Source organism: Somniosus microcephalus, chromosome 6 (assembly GCF_052327205.1).
Source record: "Somniosus microcephalus isolate GS21.2 chromosome 6, FLI_Smic_1.0, whole genome shotgun sequence".
Classification (NCBI taxonomy): domain Eukaryota; kingdom Metazoa; phylum Chordata; class Chondrichthyes; order Squaliformes; family Somniosidae; genus Somniosus; species Somniosus microcephalus.
Window position 1 is genome coordinate 248,059,436 of NC_140992.1, and position 22,873 is coordinate 248,082,308.

The following is a 22,873-nucleotide window of genomic DNA, read 5'->3' on the forward strand; positions in this document are numbered from 1 at the left end:
GATTGGGTATCTCAAGATTTTATTTTTGAATAGGATCAAGTATCATTTCTCATATGAGTGAATAACATAGCCAAACACATAAAGTTTTGCTCATACTGGTTTTTTTTAATGTATCACAATGAGCAAGAAACATACTTGATGAAGTATTTTCAAAGGAGTATATTCAATTACCATCTACAATCAACTTAACTATGACAACAAGGTTTGTGACAAAATTTTTAAAGTTCGAAATCCACGTGGTTGTTAGTTTCCATGATTTTGGTACAGTTGAAATTTTTTTCATTATTGTTACAGTAACAAAAAAACTAACAAGACTACATTATAGAAAAAACATCAAGAACATCATTTTTGGTTTAACTTGCTCTTTTTTGTACATTGCAAGGCTGGAGATACCTCTTTCACCTCAGGGTAATGTTTCCAAAGTTGCCCAAGATGTAAAAGTCAATGCTGTTCACAGTGGGCAGTTTCTCCACAAGAACGACAATAATCTTCTTTATTGTCCAAGAACTTAGATACATCAAGTATGCTGACTTGTGTTAATGCTTCTCTTGTCTTATTCTTTTTTCCCCATGCCACAAAAAATGGACACTTTTAATGCGGCACCATTCTCATTGCTTAAAGCTTTGGCCACATTCATATATAGTTAAATAATTTTTTTTTTCAAAAAACTGCTCAGTGCTTTTTTCCAGCTCCGTGTTTCAGTACTGGTGGTGCCTTTAGATGCAAATATGTCTTGTCCACTTTTCACCTGTACGTCTTGCTACGTTTAACTGTAAAACTTGGGGTAGCCTGACCCACACAATTATTAGTCTTTGTAAATGGTAGAGTACAAGTGCTACTGAACAGACTTTGGAAACAAAGGTCAGAGTTCCAAGAAAATACAAACCAGAAAATTGCACCTTAAGAGGCCATGTCATAGTATATAAAGATAAAAAACATAAAACAAACCAGTATTTAAAATATAATGCTAGTGTTAAATGTTAACAGTTAATATGAGGAAAATTATATATGATACAGAAACATACTAACATACAAATTAACAGTTAAATGCCGAATATATTTCATAGAATCACATCAAAAAACTTAAAACAAAAACAAAAACTGTACAACCTTGGAATAAAATTTTTCATCTTGTGGGAGCTATTTTTTCTTCTTAACCTCATTTAGAAAAGAATTTGAATTTTCCGTTTTTGAACGTTATCAGATATCTTTATGTAAAATAGGCCTACTTTTAAATGTAATTTAAACTTCTGTCACCTCTGAAACCGAAGAGTTATACTATCTGCATGTAATTATTACAAAAAAATCATTTTTGCACTGTGCACAAGCCTGATTATGAATATGTACAACAGCTTATTGACTACTTCAAAAATGAAATAAAAACAAAAACAAAAAAAAAGATTTAAAACAAAACATCAGTCCCTGCAACAAACTCCAAGTTGATAGTTTGGAATGAACTGGAGTTCTGCATTTGTCGTTGGCTTTTGACATTAGTAAAAGCATCAGCCAAACTGAACCATGGAAAGGTGTATTCACAGTCTAAAAACGTTCCATTTGCAACAGAAAGATGAAAAAAGGAATATCAAAAAAGCAAGGGCTAAAACTGATTTATTGGTTTCCAGTAAAGCTTAGCAAAAAGCAAGGTATAAGCAAGCATCTATTGTGTGACTACAACATTTGCAGCAAAAAAAGATTTTTTTTTAAAAGAGTTCAGACCTTTTTAATGCTAGTAATGAATTTTTTTGACATTAATGTGACTACAGAAATGTACATAACACAAGTGCCCAAATAACAAAGACATTTTCTTAAAAGATCACTATCTGATATCCTTGGTAGTAGCAGTGTCTTCTAACCACCACTGCACTTATTCCACAATACAAGGACAAACCTTTAAGTAAAAAGTTTTTTTTTGGTATTTTTATTTGTTTTGTCTTAAGCCACCCCTTTGCTTGCAGAAGAAGCAACGGCAGTGACCTGAATATTACCATTCCTTTTTTGTTAAATTTTTATTAAATCAGAAGAACAAATTCTCAAGTATAAAGATGCCTCTTTTCATCTTTATGCACCAATGGTGAAAGTGTATGTCTTTGGATTTTGTTAAAGCGCGAGAATTTTTTCTCTTATGACAAAGAAAAAAAAAAAATTAATCTCCTCCCTCCCTCCCCACCCCCCCAAAAAAAGACCAGACTGCCGCCACACTACACAAAAAACAAATGTCTGCTTCATAGGAAAAATTTCCACAGCATCTACAAAAGCAGAGAGGTAAGTGCACAAAGGTTACAGACACAGGTAAATAATCATTATGTTCCTTAAAGGTTCACAAAAAAATTGAAAAGGACCCTATCCACAAAAAATCTTTAAATTTACTTTTTTTTTCTTCCTTCTATAAAACTAGAGCAAACCACCTTCAGAGAGGAAGGTGAACGTTAAGGAAGGTTTCAAGGTCGGAAGGGGAAGGTGGGAAAGGAAGGAATACGACAGAAAAGCATAGACCAGTAACTTGATTCAATCTACCCTATAGGAATGAACAAGACAACATCAAAATGAAGAGCTTTCTGTTGGACAATACAAAAGCTAATGTACACAAAGGTTTTCAATCTACCATACTGTTTAGGTCATTTCCAATGCAACAAACTACTCAACACCAAAATGTTCATATCTATCATAAATACAGAAAGTTAGTTTCTCTTAAATTCATTGCTATCTCAGCTACAAGTCCTCAACACTCTTGTGTTTTGGTGGCAATGGGAGTGCTTAATTATCCCTCAGATTATACAGCAGAAGAGCTATTCTTTGTAAATCCCCAGTAAGATGTGTTTAATATTTTAACTCTTTTGAATACTTTCTGCCCGTTTTGAAAAAAAATCTTCTTCTGGAACAAAAAAAAATAAAAACAGAAAAACAAACAAACGAAAGCAAAATATGATTCTGAAAACAGAACAAGGTGTGAGCTATTGACCTGAGAATACAAGACATTACATTTTAGCTAGCCATTGGTATCCGAATGCTTACATAGCAAGAAATCTAAACTGTAAATGGTGGATTGTCATCCCATAAGGTACATGCTGACATCTGCTGTGCTATCAACTTAGGGCATGTTTGCACTGGGGAAATAAAGGGTTTCAGGTTCAAAGACCACTGTAATTAAATTGAGGCAGTTCATTGCTTTCTGGTTTCTGTCATTGCTCAGCTAACCATAGTACCTTCTAGCAACCAGTGTAACAGGTTTAGATGTTGCCAGCATATCAATATGAGACAACAATCCTGAAAGATTTTATTTTTTTGGTTAGAAGCTTTGGAATTGCAGTTAGTCTTTTTTGAAATTGGTTTGTTTTTTTTATTAATCATATTGTCCATCTTCAAGCTTACAATCTGAAGGTGTCCATTCCTACACTAGTCAGACTACTGTCTCTGCGGCAGCTGGGGTCATTTGGACCCTCCAGTGGGCAATCCAGGCCATCTGACTTCTGGCTGAGCTCACTGTCAGACTCATCTGAATAGCCGTCTGTTGGTATAGAGGTCTGAACCCCTGAGGTGCTGCATGAACTTGAGGTAACTGTTGAAGATGAGGAGAGAGAAGGTAAAGAAGAGGGCTTCCTGACTGAGGCTCGGGAAAGAATGTTAGGCCAAGATTTTATGGAGGCATGGGGGGACAGGCTGGAGGAGGGGCTGTCATTAGAGTGAGTGGCAGACTGCGAGGTAGATGCGGTGTTAGGATCGGGGAAGCAGGCTGAGTGAGGTAATAAACTAGCGTGCTCTTTGGCGTATCTTGCTGCTCGTTTGATTGTTCTGTGTTTGTGCAAGGTTGACTCGAGATGTTGACTTAGAGCTTCATCCCCGCTCAGTGTAGTATCACAGGCCAGGCAGTGGTAGGTGCTGGTGGGGACACGAAGCACCATCTCTTGCAGATTTATCACAGACTGACCGAAGAAACATATTGACTGCAGGTGGCTCATGGCTGTCTCTTCATCAGTGAAGACCATCTGACACTTGCGACAGACCAACTTGTACTGCACCTTTGGAACAATGAACAGGTCAAGCGAGTCCGTACTTTTGCTTTCTGTCTGTTGCCGTTCTTCTGGTTTTGGAAGGGATGTTTCTCTGGGAGCACTGGCTTGCTCTTCTGTTTTATTAGATTCTTTGGCGGATTCTTTGTCTGGGGAAGCTGTTAGTTGTGGGGCGGGGACTTGGCTTGGTTTAGGCTGCTGCTTTGGCTGTTGCTGCTGTTGCTGCTGCTGTTGCTGCTGCTGCTGCTGCTGCTGTTGTTGTTGTTGCTGCTGCTGTAGCTGTTGTTGTAACTGTTGCTGTAGCTGCTGTTGTTGCTGCTGCTGCTGTTGCTGCAACTGCCTCTGTTGCTGCTGGAGGGCATCTTGTAGACTTTGCTGATATTGCTGATATTGCTGCAGCAAAGAACCTGGTGACAGCCCCATCAGCGCTTGGGACAAAGCTGGGTTGTAGGGAAAGAGACCCTCCATCCCATACATCGGTTGTAGATATCCTCCTTGGAGGGCTCCGGGAATTTGTGGGGCATAATATGGAGAAAAGCCTGGCACAAAGTACGGCAAAAACTGGCTGGTGAGCAGGGCAGTCGGATCAGAAGCCAGTGCAGTTTGCAGAGCCTGAAGCTGGGCTGGATCTACCACATACTCCATGCCAGGAAGAGGCATTGATGTGCCAGCACTGCTGTCATTTTTCTCCTTGTTCACTGTGGGCGGAGGATCTATTTTATCTTTCTCCTTTTCTTTTGCCCTCTCATTCTCTTTGCTTTTACGTTGTTCGGGTTGTTGTTGCTGGGTAGCTGATGCTGGACGTGGAGCTGTTGTGGTAGCCTGTGGTGGGGCCTGGGATGTCAATGAAGGAGGTTGCTTGCTTGGCAGTCCAGTAGTCGGAAGGCCAGGGGAGGGTACAGTTGAACCAGGAATGCCCAAAAGGTTAGGTTTAGGAGAAGTTAAAGCTAAAATTTAATAAAAAGCAGAAAAAACATAAACACTTACAGGCCCATGAAAGTACTGAGGAATACAAAAAGTGCTTGTTTTTCAATTTATTATACAACATTGCAGAATATTTTATAATGAACTCTTTTGTTTTTCATCAGGTAGACCTTTTACTAAGACTAGAATTTTACAAATGTAAGCGGACCTTTCATTTTTTTTAATGAGTCAGCCTTCAGGCACCAGCAAAATACAGTGCTTCCAGCAAGTTAAGCAAAGCCATCCAACAAATTATGGTGGCCAGGTTTGATCTCATGTTGCTGCCTTGTGAAGCTTCCACAAGTAACTTATTGCAGCTCACACCATACAGCATATTTCATTGAACCTCATCTTGCATTTAATTTTTCATTTTCTGAAACATTGTTTTCTTCCAATTCCTATTTTGTAACTTACTTCTTTCATGCCTCCACTACTTCTGATTTGCAATGCATCATCAGGCTCAGATACTGACCGGTGAGCTGGTCTCAGGCCTTTGCAGCTTCTGAAGCAGTCAATGGGTGGTGTGAGTACAGCACACTTTGACTTGCTCGTATTTGACCCCAAGATGAGCTTCCGACCATGTATCTGCGCCATCACTAAGACCGCCTATTTCCACCTCCGTAACTTCGCCCGTCTCTGCCCCTGCCTCAGATTTTCTACTGCCGAAACCCTTATCCATGCCTTTGTTACCTCTAGACTTGACTATTCTAACGTACTCCTGGCCGGGATTGCACCTTCCACCCTCTGTAAATTTGAGGTCATCCAAAACCCTGCTGCCCGTGTCCTAACTCGCACCAAGTCCCATTCGCCCATCAACCCTGTGCTCGCTGACCTACACTGGCTCCCAGTTAAGCAGCGCCTCGATTTAAAAATTCTCATCCTTGTTTTCAAATCCCTCCATGGCCTTGCCCCTTCCTATCTCTCTAACTTCCTCCAGCCCTAAAACCCTCCGAGATGTCTGCGCTCCTCTAATTCTGGCCTTTTGAGCATCATTGGCTGCCATGGCCCCAAGCTCTGGAACTGCCTCCCTAAATCTCTCCGCCTCTCTGCCTTTCTTTCCTCCTTTAAGACGCTCCTTAAAACCTACTTCTCATCTGCCCTAATATCTCCTTATGTGGCTCGGTGTCAAATTTTGTTTGATAACGCTCCTGTGAAGCACCTTGGGATGTTTTACTATGTTAAAGGCGCTATATAAATACAAGTGGTCGCTGCCCTCCAAATTGCACCATTCTAAATTCTAGCCCAGCGAAGCATCTAGTTCTTGCTCAGCACCTCTCCCAGATATTCTTACTGTTATCAAAAATTCACCATGCAGAGATCTGCAGGGAGGGAGCGTTCCCACTCTGTGGCACAGAACCACAGGATTCAGTGCCTGAAAGTAATGTTATGGCACCAGTTGGACAAAAATTATTGCTACTAATAAACTCTAATTAACATGGCATAGCTAGTAGTAACATAAATTTGCTAGTTGTGGTTATAACCACCAGCAATACTGTGTTACCTTTGGAAAATTTTAATTCAGGCTTAATTGGTAAATGCACAGGTTAGTGGCGCACTACCGCAAACAGATCGAGTGATGGGTTTGACCCCCCCGTCTGTGCTGAGTTAGTTCATCTCAAATGGGCTCCAAAAGGGGCCACAACTGGCCTTTGTGCATCTTGGGCTTGTGAAAGGAAATTTAGCCAGAGCTTCTGCTCCTAATCACTATCTAGTGACTATTGCTGGAAATGGGTGTGTGTGGATCTTAGGTAAGAACTGGATCCAGCTGAGCGGCGATGGCCGTCCCAATGGGGATGAGTGTGCCAACACTCACTATGCAGCATCACACATGAAGAATGGCCAATTGGCTGTGAAGCATTACAAAGCCAGCAATGTCAATGTGAAATTTCACCCCAGTTCCTCCAATAAGAGATAAAAAGAATAGGAAACAAAACAAATTTAAACTCTAATTTTATCAATTTTTATTTTGGATTCCTACAATGGTAACAGAATAATTAAGATCACTGGATGACTACTAATTTTGAATATTTTGCTGGGTTAATCATCAGAGTTTTCCAAGCAAGTAACAAGCAGATAAAAATACAAAATAAAACCTGCTAAGAGATGTGCAATATGTAGTAGCATCTCACTGTTCGTGCAAAACTGTGCCTGCAATAGTTCAGTGCCAACTGAACTCACTTGGCATTAGGAATGCAATTTAGCAAGGCGGTGCACTGAAATTGACTTCTATGCAAACCTGATGAGCAGTAAAATCCACTTAAATGCAATCTGTAAAAAATGTCCATTTTGGTCATGTTGGGGAGAGAGCCTGTAGCTTGATAGCTACAAGGCTAGTGCACTGAATGTCAATTAAGGGACCCAGTTTCAAGTGGGTTCCTGGGCAGGAATGGTATATTTTGAAGGAAGTGAATATCTTAAAACTAACTGCCAATTCAGGTCTACAGTCTGTTTATGTGCAAGTAAAAAGCTTAAGTTATTCAGCTGTCCCCATTAGTACTCCTAGAGCATCCTATAATATTCTTATGATCACTGTGGCATGATGAAATCCCTATAGTATTCTTGAAATTAATTATGACACTAATAATCATTTCCCTGGCTACACCTGAAAAGAGGTTTGACTCCATCTCTTGGAGCACTGTGATTACGCCTCTGTTGCTGCATTTGGAATAAGGTTTGTGAATCTTCACTGCTTCAGCTTTTCTCCTCTTTCAAATGAGGTACTAAGAAGCCCCAACTGTTTCTGTGTACTTCATAAGATATCACTGCATATACAATATAGAACACCGAGGGACTCTAATAAAATAAAGCATTCTTTTACAGAATGCACTCTGAAGATCTATTTCTAACTTTAAAAAAAAATCACTCTTATTTCAGAATCTGTGTACACTGTAGCTTATACAGTGCTGTAACTGAAGCAGTAACTGTCCCTGTTAAATACAAGGACAGATTATTATATGTATAACTGATGAATATGACCTGTTAATGCAGTATTTTGTTGAATGCCATTTAGTATAACGGTAACATTTGATTATATGTAACAGAAAAAAGTTGAGTAAGACTATATCAAACGATTTTCTTCTTCACAACCTGTTCCATTTAATCATGTTATACTGATATTTTAATGACAATGACAATTTTGTTTTTAATGTAGATCCTGCAGCTAACATGATCTTGTTCCAAAGAAGTGTCAAGAGTCCTGATTTTACTAAATTAGCAAACATGAATCTATGTTAAGTCCATACCTGATCCACTATATTATAAAATGAGTCTATGGGCTAAATTAGTGCTGATGTCACAAAACTGTCAGCGAGTCAGCTACTATCAGGTTACATGCTGGAGAGATTATTCCATCAATGTGGTTGCTACTTCAGGATGGTAACTGAATTAGCTTTGTTTTGTGGTTCAGTTTTATTGTATGTACGTGTGGTAAAGGTGAAAGGTGATAATATGTGTGAAAGGGACACTTTCCATTTTGCATATAGTGGATAAAGCACTGCCAGGTCAGGTTTGGCACATCCTGACAAAGTACCTCAACCCCAATCTCAGAAGAGCATCTCCCAACACTTACTTTTCCATTCCCCACACTCTACTCTTGGTGCTTTCTAGAGCAAGATTGCAAAAAATGAATACCAAACTTGTATCAATTTATTGCCATGGATTTATATCCTCTGCAATCTGTATTAACCTTGTTGTTAACAGCCTTCAGAGACAGGACACCTTCATCCTATCTGTCGGGCTGGATTTGACTCCAGGTGATACAAGTTAAATTTGTATGGTAGGCAAATATCAGATTGAAATCTACCAAGAAAGCTACGTTATGTAAACTTAAACTATTAATGTTACCCACCTGTGTTAGATGAAGTAAAGCCAGGTAAAGATGAAGGACTGCCCACACCTGGCAGTAATACAGGCGAAATCCCTGGCAATTTTGGGTAGGCAGTAGGAAGATTAAGAGCTTGTACTGGTGGATTATCAAACAAGCCCTGCTGCTGAAGTGTTTGCTGCTGTGCCGCCAAACCAAGAACCTCATTAGCTTTCTTAATGCGGTCTAGTTCTTGTTGAGCCATTAGCCGACGGACAGTAGCTGGATCAATGTATTCGACTTCTTTATCCAGCTGACTTCCAATGCTCTCCTTCACTTTGGAGATATGTTGCTGAGAAAAGATATGGTCTCGTACAGACAGCCGGGCACTATACTTGATGCCACACAAAGTGCACTCTGCTTTGGGTCCTTCATAATTAGTCTGATTAATACCAAAGTGTTTTGCCATATTCAGCTTGGCTTTCTTCTCCTTAGCCCTAGCATTCTGGAACCACACTTGAACAACTCGTTTTGGCAGCCCTATTTCGTTTCCCAAAACCTCACATTCCAGCATGGTTGGTGTTCGATAATCATTAAAGCACGATTTCAGCAGCTTTAGTTGGAGATTTGTCATCTGAGTACGGAAGCGTTTTTGCCCTGGGCGTTCACTGTCTATCAACCTTGACAGTGAGCTGCTTCCACCAGGGCAGGGTGAACAGGGATCAGCAAGGCTTGATGTCTCACTGTAATCAATCATACATTCATTTTCCAACTCCCTAGCATAATAACTAGGTGATGGACTGACCAAGCCAGAAGATATCCTGTCTTCATTTTCCTGTACTGATGATTGCATTATCTTCTGAAGACCCTCTACTTGATAAAGGATCTGTTTTGAATCAGCTATTATTCCTGTTGCACTGTCATTGTCTGCATTTGTTTCATCTCCGGTTGTAGTGTCAGTAATAGCTGTATTGACTGAGGAACAATCATCATTATCAAGCCTAGTTTGGTCAAATCCCAAGTTCACTGACGAAATTGTAGGACCATCAAATTCCTCAAGACCCTCTACTTTGATAGATGATGGACTCAGAAGAGCTTTGGGTGAGAATTCTCCACTTTTGTTCACTGGTGAAAGAGTAGCACACTGACTGTCACTATTTATTGACGAAAGCTGGGCAAAACTGGAGCAATCCATCGAATCTACCTTCAATACATTTCCCCCATCACTATCAGTTGACAAAGCAGAAGACATGATCAGACTGTACCCAGCACGTTTAGCTTCATGCCAGTGGCGGGATCGAATGTGGGCTTCCAGTGCTGTCTTAGCCTTAAAAAGAGCTCTGCAGAATGGACAGCGTCTGTGAGCTTGTGCAGGACCAACAGCTCTAAACTGTCCTTTTCTTTCCCTAGCACGAGTGTTCTGGAACCAAACTTGAACAACACGTTTTTTGAGGCCTACTTCATGTGCAATGTGGTCCAACATTTTCCGTGTTGGGTTTGAATCAAGTAGGTATTTCTGATAGAGGATTTCCAATTGTTCTGGGGTGATGGTCGTCCTTAAACGCTTATCTCTCTGAGGTTCATCTCCATTGTTTCCACTATCATTATCTCCGGGACTAACACTTGCCTTTTCTTCCAGTTTTCTTTTTAGTGTGTTCATAGCGGAATTTGGTGTAGAAGGTGAAGATGCAGAGCTTGTTGGGATCTGAGGTAGAGTTCCAGAAAGTAGCTGACTGGCTAGCAAAGGGTTAGTGGGGTCAAAAAGCATGAAGGGCATTTCTATTGGGCGATCTAAAAACTGAGGATGTACAAATTGGTTTTGTGCAGTCAGAAAGTGAAGCTGTTGATGCTCCTGCCAAAGGTCAAAGGTTGGAAATGCCAGTTTGCACTGGTCACACTGGTAGTGAATCATCTGCGGAGGTAGGCTTCCAAGCTGTTGTGGCGTTGAAGTGTGAAGTGGATTTAAAGAAACATGAGGAAGCGGAGTTGGGCTAGGGATGGCTTGGGGTACTGAGCACTGCGGCTGTGACTGCTGAGGTGAGGAGAGCTGTGGGGCCTTCTGCTGCGTTACCTGTGTCTTCTGATCTTGTTGCTGCTGCTGTGTCTCAGGTTTTGGTTGTAACAGCTTCTCTTGTGAATGCTGCTGCTGTGTATCAGGAGATTCAGGCTGCTTTGGTTTCTCATCAGAAAACTCTGGGTTATAAGAACCTTCCTCTTTCTCAGTTGAGGTGTGAGGCAGATTTCCAATAGTTACGTTTGCTGTTGCCGTTGAAGATGAACCACAGACAGCTGAGGTCATAGGAGTGCTGCAAGATGAAGCAGAGGGTCCTGACATCTCAGATGCATCCATGGAGTCCTCTGTCTGACTGTCATATTGACCATCATCATCTTCATCTTTATAGCACAGTTTTTTTTGGTGTTTAATGAGGTCAAAGATACGTTGAAATACCAAACTGCATTTTTTACACTGGTAATTCAAATTATTTGTGCGAATGTAACGATCATTTGACAGCTCACGGCGTTCACCCTCCTTTCCATCACCCTGATTCTCGTAGTTTTTGCGTGCCTTCTGTCGTGCATTTTGAAACCAAACAACAATTACGCGAGTTGGAAGGTTCAGCAAATTAGAAAGTTGCTCAAATTCATCATCTTTTGGATAAGCATTGGCATCAAAGAAGTCCTGCAAGACACGCAGCTGATAGTCAGTAAATCTTGTCCTAGTTGATCGATTGCTTCTGTAATACTCGGCCCTTGCAGGTTCTGGAGAGGGAGGCTTTGAATCTACCTTAATATCTTCAAGTGATGTAACAGGAGGATTGTTGAAATTGTATGGCGAGTCTTTGTTACGCTGCCGTTCTTTAAACAATGTATTTCTGAACCAGTGCTTTATTACCTTCTGTGGCAACCCTGACTTGTCAGACATTTCTTTGATTTGGTCCTCATTTGGTGAATTATTTATATCAAAGTACCCTCTGAGGATTTTGAGCTGTTCATCTGTGATGCGTGTCCGTGGCCGCTTGTTCTGCTGTTGTTGAAGCAGATTGGGGTTAAGCTGCTTTTGATAAAGCTGAGCCAGATCTGCAGGTATTGGGTCCACTGGTGTGAGCTGGGAGGGGATTTGCGGCGCTAAAGACTGCAAAGGCATTGACTGCATCAGAAGAGGTGAAAAAATAGGCAAGTCCATTGGCATAGAGAGCTGAGAGACTGACACAGAGGGCTGTGGGGTTGAAATAGCAGGTGGCGTGTGAGGTGGGGCAATAGAAGTAAGATTCTGAGAAGTAGATGGTTGAGGTGGCGCTGGTGGAGGAGGCGGCGGCGGTGGTGGTGGTGGTGGTGGGGGTGGTGGAGGTGGTTCAGGCGTTTGTGGCCTCAGGGGATATAGCTTATCATAATTGTCTCTATACTGTTTGGCAAACTGCTCAAGATCTTCAAATGGTAAGAACTGCTGATGCACATGCTCTTGATGGCTCTTTAGAATTAAAATATTAGAGAATAATTTGCCACAAGTGTCACACTCCAATTTATCCATGTTGTCACTCAGGCCATTTTTACTTTTCTTTTGAACTTTTTGTTTGTTTTCATTGTACTGAATGACAAGTTCAAACCCAAAATTTTCTAGCAAGGCTTTGGTGGCATTACCACGAGCATCAGAGGGAATTCGAGGAGGAAGTAATGAGGATTCATTACCACTGTGTGCTGTTTGGTCTTTCCTATCTTTGGATTTATGTGCCTCCGTGGAAATTTCCTTGGACATCAACCCTTCATCAAATTTCTCAGAATTGTCTTTGTCTTTTTGCCCATCCTTGTCTTTGTCTTTTATAACTGCTTTTGGTTTCTTGTCCAGCTGCTGGCTTTGTTGAAGCAAAGTTGTATGTTGCGGTGTTAGAGAAGACTGCTGCCCTTGTTGCTGAAGCAATTGGTGCTGCAGATTCTGAGTATGGGGTTTCACATCTTCAAGCAAAGCATTCGTCCCTGGCATTGTTAACGCGGCACTACTCACTGGTATGCTGATTTCTGGGTTCAGTTGGAATTCTGTTCCAGGAATATAAAAAGGAAATAACAGCTGTTGTTGCTGGAGCTGCAGCAGAGCCTCAGTGGTCATGGGAAAATGTGGTAGTAAGGCTGGATTGAACAGTTGGGGCTGGAAGAGAGCAGCTTGCTGAAGTTCTTGTTGTAGCTGGGCCTGGACCTGGGCCTGCACCTGGGCCTGGGCTTGGGCTTGAACGTGGGCCAACGTCTGCGCCTGCTGCTGTTGCGTCTGTTGCCGAGATGTGATCATATCAGCTATTTTCCTCTTGCTGGCATCTTTCTGTTCTAAAGATGTGGCAATGCTGGTTGCAATAGAGTTGCTAGTTGTAGATGTTCCAATGGAATCGGCAGCGATCTGGCTTCCACTCATTAAACCTAAGCTAGAGGTAGCACTATATGTAACTCCACATCCACTGCCACTTACACCAACATCAGTATTACCATTGCTATTGCCACTTGGGCTCGGACTAGATGTTGACACTCCTAAAGTAGTATTACTGTTACTAATGGTACCACTACCACCTCCACTGCTACTAGCAGCTTCTAACTTTGCTGCTCGTGCTTTGGTCTGGTGCAACACCGATCTCATATGGATCTCCAGAGTTGAGCTTTGGCTGTAGGCCACATTGCATGTGTTACACTTAAAAGGCTTGTTATCTGGGCTGCTCGTTGGCTCAGGCTGACCAGTAGCAGATTCTTGAAGTGCCCTTTTTAGCTTGTGCAGGTGGGACACAGAATTATAATGGACAAGTAAGATGTTCTTTTGTGTAAATGACTCCTTACAAACTGTGCACTTATAGGGACGAGAGGGATCCAGGAATTTCTCCATTGTGAAATTAGGGCCTTTCCTAAATGGTAGAGCCCGTTTCGGCTCAGAGCCAGAATCTTCTTGAACAGATCCAGAGTCACTTCCAACAGGGCTCTGCTTCTCATCTGAATCACTTTCTTCATCTTCATCTGCCCCCACGGCTTGATCTTCACTAAGAGATGCATCACCCAGGGCCATAACATCACCATTGACTGCAAGTCCACTATACAGTTGCTGGATGTCACTCTCACTCAGTTCTAGATGGCTGGTCTCGAGGTGCTTTTTCAAGGCTTGAAAGGTACGGAAGCTGCGCTGGCACAAACTGCACATAGTGGCAGCTCTAATGACATGATACTGAGAGTGCAGCTGGAGTTTCTCAATGGTCTTGAAGGCTAGGCTACACTGATTACAGCGGTATTTGTAGACATGACGATCTGATACAGGTAGTTGGGGCCTTTTTGCATGAATCTCATTGAAATGGGCCTGAAGTGCAGTGGAAGTCTTAAACAACTGGTTACATCCTTTCTTCCAGCACAGGAACCCAGCATCATCCTTCACTAAACTCTGGTCAACAGAAGACTTTGGTTCCATGCTACGCTCTGTACTTTCCGAAGGTACACTGCTCTTTTCTGGTGGATCTGATGTTTCTAATGAAAACAAATTTAATGAGAACTATCAGTGGGTAATGTAAATTCGAATAAGTCCCACTTCTAATTTGCTTTTACTACATAAGAGACTTGTTACCACCCTATTGACTAAAAATTTAGATTTACAGTACCATTTGTGCATTGTACCTCTGAATACCAAAATATAAGAAATTACCACTTTATTAAAATATCTTAAATGTTTTATAGTAATTTATAGTCAATGATTTTAGAAACAGATCAAATTGATAGAATTTACTGGAATATGCTATTCATATCCTTTTAAATTGAGAAACCAGAAAGTAGGGCCAATACCCATATAATTTAGGGAGGTAGCGAAGTTTCTGCTACTTTGCATTCAGCTGTGTATATGGCCAGTGTTATCAATATGCTTGTCTTCAATATCATACATTTCATTATAAGACCATTTATAGTACTTGGAGATTAATCTTATTTTGCCACTGTGCTGGAATGCAGTGAAATGGCTATACAACCAGTTTTGAAGCACAAATTGGGTTCTGAAATTGGCATTGATGTTTTTGATGAGGCAATGCTAGGTGCATATAATAATATTAATTGCTAAAGTGAAACTGCTACTTTCATCAGCACTCTGAATCAACACCCAGTAGGGGGAACATTTCCAAAACAGTGGTGACTCCATAATCTGACATTTGCCAAAGGTAGATTCTAATGGAATAACAAGCCTGGATGAACACAAATCAGGCAGCCCTTGTACTAATAAATTTATAGAAATAACTATTTCATTTCCCACATTAAGGGGTACAATTCCAATAAGTAGAATGAATTCTACAAAATACTTTGATGTTCAAATTCAGAATTGCTGGTTGATCATCTCATTCACTTTGTATTGCCATTGAGATTCACTGCCTGCAGTCTGAATCCAAGAAAATTACAATAAAAGATGCCATGTGCCATCTTTGTGGAACAGGAACTGCAGCAGAAATGAAAAAAAATGGCATATTCAGTAGTGAAGGAGTTAAAAGGGCACATTATAATCTGAATGTGCCCTAACTAGAATGAAGGTGTCAAAATAAAACTACTGATACTGAACTGGATTGTAAAATTGAGATAATGTTGAAATTCAAAGATGCTGGATTACTGAGGCTTAGAATACAAAATCATGTCTGTAAATTGATAACTGTTGCTCAACAGGACACAATCTGACCTTAAAGAAAGTACAGATTATGGGGTTCACACTGATAAACAGATACAAGGCTCTACATTAACTTTCAGAATATTGGCAAGTGGAGCAAGAGGCCTTCTAATTCATTTGCCCCCAAATCCTTAAATAATTGGCAATGGCAGGAACAAGCCGTCACATACCTCTTTTTGGATGCACTGAATCTGAAACAGTACAAACTACTGTAATTCACTTACATGAAACACTCACTCAACTCTAAACACTGGGGCTAATTTTAACTTTTGGGCCATAGTGTAAAGAGAGCGATATTAGATCGGACATCCCGCCCGGTTTTCCTATCCCCTGACCAAGCTTTTGGGATACATAACCAATATTTGATTGGCTAAACACACAGATTCCACACATCAATGTTCCATCCAATACCTGGAAATTTTCATTTTGCAATGTTGCCCTAGAGGAATCCAAGAGTTGTTAATATTCTCACTAGAGTATTTGTCAAGGTAAGTGTGATTGTTCACATTAATAAACAGTTTACTGATAACAATCTAAGAGAGCCTTAAGGTGGGGAGAAAAAAGTACTGAGATTTGCTCTTGTTTAACTGGCAATTGTTTTAGAAGTTGATCTAAAGCAGGATTTTCAGAATTTAGTGTGTGTAGTATAATTCAACAATTTTGCGTCATTTGTTTACATATTGCCTACTTAGGCAAGTGATGGACACAGCTTGGCTGGTATGAGATGATACTTACTTGCCCTAGGCAAGTGAGCAATGGTTAATGTAGAGCCATGAGACATTAATAATAAACAATTAAATCAATATGCAGCATTTGGTCTTTTCTCTGACTATGCACAGTTATTATGTTCTACAGCCTGACTTGTATGGAAATTATGACAGTACAAGCTGCAGTCATGTACCCAACAATGCATTTTGTAATAGAAGAATTTCCCGTAGAGCTGCTATTAGCCAACATACCTAGTAGTTTTGTGGTGTCCTCTGTATTGGAGCTTGTTGCAGTCTGCAAGAGCACATGGCTTTCTCTCTCTGGAACAGTTGAAGGGAGAAACATGGTGCTTGGCATCATCATCTCTGGCGTAGTTACCTACATAGAAGCATTTTAATAATTAGGAAAAGCACCTAATTGGTATAATCAGGCTTCAACAGCACATTATGCGCTCAGTATGTAACGCTATTTTTGGAATAATGCGCCAAGAACACAAGTTTCCATGGATAGAAAAAGATGAGCAACACACACAAAAAAGGCCTATACCTACAGAACTCCTCAGTCCTGTTTTTCCAGAACTCTTTTGATTACTGACAACATTTTATCATGTATTCAAAGTCATATGTCATTGCCAATTAAAAAGACTAGTTAAGAGTCCCTACCTGGCACTTCTAGAAACATTAAGGATTGATTGCCATTAAATCAATCCTTCTAAAATATAACATACTTTAAAGTATAATAGGTAAGTTATAAACTGGAGATCTAAATGGAGAACAAATTAAACACAACTTTCCCTTGACAACTGTTTTGCTAAGCCAATTAAATACATTAATAGTTTGAGATTTCATTTTTTTTAAATTACAGTAAAATCTCTCAATGTCCATTTACACTCCCTAAGGTTCACTTTGTGGACTGACAATTCTCACAAGTAGCTTTTTCCTCAGTGCTCTGGTTATTGCCCCATTGAACTTTCCTCTTTTGTTCCTTCTAAGCTTCTAACACGGTGTCCTACATGCGCTTCCTCCTCCCTACATCGTTACTTTATTAAAATCAAAATCTAAATTTCAGAAGTTGCTTCACCTCCCCCCCCGCCCCGAAGACCCCAAAGAACTCTTTACATTCCTCAGTCTTTCCTTTCTTTTACAATTTTCAGGCCTTTAAAATTCAAGCTTGGCTTCACACACCTGTTGATTTATCATCTTCTCTTCTAATCTTTTTAACTTCAGTGGTTTCCTATATTATGGCATTTGGCCCTCCACTTAAGTTTTTAGAATAAAACTGTTATGGTTGACCAATAACTCTTCTCGTTTTTTATGTCAGTAACTTAAAGGACCTGTTAAAGTTGGTAAAATATGTTTTTAAAAATGGGCATTATATAATAAGGCCATCAGGGATAGTTCTTGTCTTATTTACAAGAATAGAAAATTTGCAGGACTATTAAATCTCTGGTTTACTTTACCCATTTTGAAATCATTATAATTCCTTATGAATATTGCACTGAATACTGAAGAGATAGTTTTCATAGCACATCTGCTCTACAAACTGGCCAATCGAGATACATTATGTTCACCAACATATTGGCATCGATAGGTTTGGGTGCTCCTCTCTGCCCAGCAACCAATGTGTCTTGCTATTAACCAATGAAAACAGCAGATAGCCTCACTATGAAGTGGTGAAATATATGGCAGATAGGTTTGGGGTTAGAAGCCACAACCACAGGGCATTTAACAACTTCGCTCACAGGCAATACCTTTCATTCGCATGTGCCAATAACACAGTGGGAGCTAAGGGATTCTGACTATTGGTGATGTGATCCAAATATCTCCTCAGCAATTTGTTTTTCTCAGGCAAACTGCATATTGATTACTTTCAGTCCAATATCACTAACACATTTAATAACAGCGTATACAATGTTATTCTGACAAAAAATGATGGATCTATTGCATCAGCAATTTTAACAGTTCTCACGAATTTTGTGTGTCAAGATAGGAGAGCATTATCCTAGCAACAATCCAATATAGAAATCATTTATGCCAAAGTAAACCTCTTCAACACTTATTTACATGGTAATAAAACACCAACTTCTGCAATACAGAAGTCATTAACCACACAAATTGGTAAACATAGAGAAGTTTTCTGGGCTAAATGGATGAGTAAGATAACCTCACTAGGAGCAGCCACTTACAGATTCGTTGAATAATAATGATCTTTCAAACTGCATTTCTGGAAGTGAAAACTAGTTGGAAAAATAATATTTGTATATTCTAATGCAATATTGAAATTAGAATGCAAGCTTTAGTTGCCATGATGCAAAAAATGACTTTTGTACTTGAAAGGTGAAAGTCAATCATGTGTGAATGACAGCAAGAATAGACAAAAATTCATCAACTCTGTTATTACACAGAACCTATTTAATCATAATCAGTGATTAAGTTTAGAGAAAGCAGTGCGGCTGCACAGTGCTTGCCTTCACTTTCATTCAATTAACTGTTGAAAAATAATAATCAAGTTCTCTTGCTACTCTGCATTTTAATCAGAGGGCACATTTTACAGTCATTAACCCTTCTGCGAAGCAATATCTAAAGACTGGACAGCCTTTCATTAACAGAGATTGCAATGCTGAATTCAGAGAAGTTTAAAATAATGAAAACAGAAGATAGATGTAGAAATAGGAGTGATGAATTAAATCACTACTTGTGCAATATTTGTTTTTCATATTTTAACAGTAATTGTATGCGGTGGGTGTCTGTAATACAGGAGAGATGCTTCAGTTTGGGAAACACTGCTTCAACAGCTATAAACTGGTGAGATCAGTGGGAGTGATGAACTGCAGCCCCGTGGGTATGGCAGTGGTCCAATGGATGCAGCATTGGTTGCCCTCTCTCAGGGTGTCAGCACATTTGCTTATTTGCCACCCGTCAACCAATACCAACCACTGTGCCAGGAAGCCAGCTGAGCCAGACTGCCCCGACAGAAGCCAATGTTCTGTCGTCTGCAGCCGAGCCCTCAGAGGCTCGAGCTCCCATGAGTTGCTGGCCACAACCATCTGAAGGGTCTCCACATGAACATCAGAATCAAAAGGAGTGGTGAAGGAGGCAACAAGGACTGTTAATGTTGAGGGTCTTTTTGTCACTTTTCAGGTAAGTGGATTGAGGATGTCACCGAAAGCACTGCCCTATCAACTGCTCTCTGGCCTCTTGAGCTGCAATATGCTGTGCTGCCCCCTCCTTCTTGTGGCTCTTCCTCGCTCTTAGCCAAATCTTTCTTGTCTGATGATGCCTCTTCTTGTTGCTGTGCCTCCTGCAACTCCAACCCTCTTCGCATTGCCCGGTTGATCAGAATGCGGAAAACTACAATGATGTGACCTCGTCTGGCACCTGAACCTCAGCTTCAAAAAGCCAATGACACGCTCTGTGATGTTCCTGGTGGTCCCATGACTTCTGATTGTACCTGAACTGTTCAGGTGTGGAGGGGTACCATCAACCATGTGTTTTGCAGCGATCACTTGTCCCTCAGCAGCCATCCTCTGATGTTTCTGGATGGATGGAAAAGTCGGGGGATGGCTGCTGGCATGGTTAAGGCATCATGCCAGCAGCCAGTAAAACTGGCACATGTTTGCATGATCCTTCTGTGGTGATTGCACACCAGTTGAATATTGAAGAGTGGAAGCCCTTCCTGTTCACCAAAGCTCATGGCTCGGTTTCTGGTGTCCTGATGGCTAAATGAGGGCAGTCTATTATGCCCAGGACACCAGAAAAGCCGGCCACTACTGGAAATCCCAGAGCTCTCTCAATCTGGCTGCTGGTATTTATTGGGAAGGTAAAGTACTGGTTTGCTCTGGCAAGGAGGGCATTGGTGAACTGCTTGAGGTAGATGTGCACTGCAGGCTGGGAGATGTGGGTGATATCTCCACGAGCAGCCAAGGAGACTGAGCCAAGAAAGTTCTGCGCTGCTGACAGCCACTGGCAAAACATGGCCCGTTGGTCCAGCAGGCAACAGGTTGCAGAGATCAGTAAATCCTGCCTGGTGATAAGAATATAAGAAATAGGAGCAGGAATAGGCCACTTGGCCCCTCGAGCCTGCTCCGCCATTCAATAAGATCATGGCTAATCTTGGGCTCAAAGCCACTTCTCTGCCCGCTCCCCATAACCCTTCACTCCCTTATCTTGCAAAAATCTGTCCATCTCCACCTTAAATGTATTTAATGACCCAGCCTCCACAGCTCTCTCGGGCAGAGAATTCCACAGATTTACGACCCTCTGAGAGAAGAAATTCCTCCTCATCTCAGTTCTAAAAAGGCGACACTTTATTCTGAAACTGTGCCCCCGAGTTCTGGATTTCCCCACGAGGGGAAACATCCTCTCTGCATCTACCTTGTCGAGCCCCCTCAGTGTCTTATATGTTTCAATAAGATCAGCTCTCATTCTTCTAAATTCCAATGAGTCTCTGACTGCACTGCTCATCAGGAATATCCAAGAAACTAACTCTTGGCCTCTAGACCCGGTGGCCTGGGTAAGGCCTTCGAGGAACAGCTCCCTTCACCCGCAATGCTCGAAGAGGCCCACCTACTGCCTGTCTTGGGTGTTGAAACTGCTTCTGCTCCTCTCCCTTCAACTGTTTCCCCATCCAAAGGAATGAAGCAATAATAGCACCCACAATAAGAAGTGTGTGCTTAATCAGGGTAAGGGAAAAAAATAGGAAGAAACAATCTCCAAGCTCAGAACTGCCTTGAAAATCCGCGAACCACAATGGAAGAGAGATCCTAACACCCCAGGTGATTGCCCCTTTAAATGCAGCTTCCAATCATCTCAGTCAGTTTCTGAAGCCAATCCCACAAGGTTTTCCTCGGCAGGTTTGCTGCTGGGCGGGATTTCTGACCCATGCACTTAAAATCGCATTGGGGCCTTAATTACAACTACGATAAATCTAATTTTGCATTTAGTAGTGAGGCACTCGCCTGTTTCCAGCAGGCACATTTGCCACCAGAGTCAAATCCCGACTTAAAATGGTGGTTGGCACGTTTCCAGTGGGAATGGGGCGGGAAGTTTTTCGCTTTTCAACCGCTCACTTGACCCATTTCAGCTGGACTGGATGGGTTAAAATTGAGGCCTTGGTCTTCCCTATTTCTCATGTTGATCATTTTAAACATTGCTATGAATTTTTAAAAGTTCAAATTAATCTTACTTACAATTTAGCCTAAATGGTCATGCTTATGTCTATTGCCCCACCTCACACGCCACCTGCTATTTCAACCCCACAGCCCTCTGGCAGGGAAATGAAAAAATGTATACTACCTGACAAAAATGAACCTGTCAAAACATCATTATGGCCAAATTTACCTTAACTGCGTGAATTGTTTACATGAAGGGCAACAATTGAATTTGGTAATAACAGAAAATGCTGGAAAAACTCAGCAGGCCAGGCAACATCCGTGGAGAGAAAATAGAGTCAACGTTTCGGGAGAAAACCCCTTTGTCAAGACTATTTTGCTATCGTAATTGAATTTGGTAACTTGAACTCGTCATGAATGTGCTAAGCTCAGAATTAAATTATTTTAATGGCATTTACTCACTGAATGGAAACTGGCAAATTTACCAGGTAAACCTACATGGGTTATTCTAAGATATGCTTAAAGGGCTCGAGTCGCCAGATGAAATATCCATTCGATACTTCTCTCCCCATTTCCTGAAGGAGGCGAGTATTGCAGCAATATGGATCCAGGGGTATCAACAGCTCTCACGTACCTCAAAAAAGTGACTATTACTCTTGTGTGACCCGATGCAATGGGTTTCGCTAAGCTACTCAATCATGCAGGGATCCACAGCTGACACTGTCCTCTCTTACCATCCATACATGCACACTACCTTCCATCGACACACGCTCACCTTCCATCTGCACACGCTCACCTTCCATCTACACACGCTCACCTTCCATCTACACACGCTCACCATCCACCTACACACGCTCACCTTCCATCTACACACGCTCACCTTCCATCTACACGCGCTCACCTTCCACCTACACACGCTTACCTTCCATCTACACACGCTCACCTTCCATCTACACACGCTCACCTTCCATCTACACATGCTCACCTTCCATCTACGCACGCTCACCTTCCACCTACACACACTCACCTTCCATCTACACACGGACACATTCCATCTACACACGCTCACCTTCCATCTACACACGCTCATCTTCCATCTACACACGCTCACCTTCCATCTACACACGCTCACCGTCCATCTACACATGCTGACCTTGCATCTACACACGCTCACCATCCATCTACACATGCTGACCTTGCATCTACACACGCTCACCTTCCATCTACACACGCTCACCTTCCATCTACACACGCTCACCATCCATCTACACACGCTCACCTTCCATCTACGCATGCTCACCTTCCATCTACACACGCTCACCTTCCATCTACACACGGACACATTCCATCTACACATGCTCACCTTCCATCTACACACGCTCACCTTCCATCTACACACGCTCACCTTCCATCTACGCATGCTCACCTTCCATCTACACACGCTCACCGTACATCTACACATGGACACATTCAATCTACACACGCTCACCTTCCATCTACACACGCTCACCTTCCACCTACACACGCTCACCTTCCATCTACACACGCTCACCTTCCATCTACACACTCTCACCTTCCATCTACACATGGACACATTCCATCTGCACATGCTCAACTTCCACCTACAC

General features: G+C 41.5%; 1 protein-coding gene across 1 annotated transcript in view; it reads right to left on the minus strand.

Annotated features, from left to right (window-relative positions):
* Positions 1–1,590: 1,590 nt before the first annotated feature.
* The window catches only part of zfhx3b (zinc finger homeobox 3b), a 922,100-nt gene continuing 900,817 nt past the window's right edge, over positions 1,591–22,873 (minus strand). Inside the window, exons 8-10 of the mRNA XM_085992063.1 lie at positions 16,387–16,513; positions 8,818–14,256; positions 1,591–4,954 (exon numbers count right to left, since the gene is read on the minus strand). Coding sequence (XP_085848189.1) covers positions 3,366–4,954; positions 8,818–14,256; positions 16,387–16,513 — 7,155 coding nt within the window. The 3' untranslated portion in view covers positions 1,591–3,365. The remainder of the gene's footprint in view (positions 4,955–8,817; positions 14,257–16,386; positions 16,514–22,873) is intronic.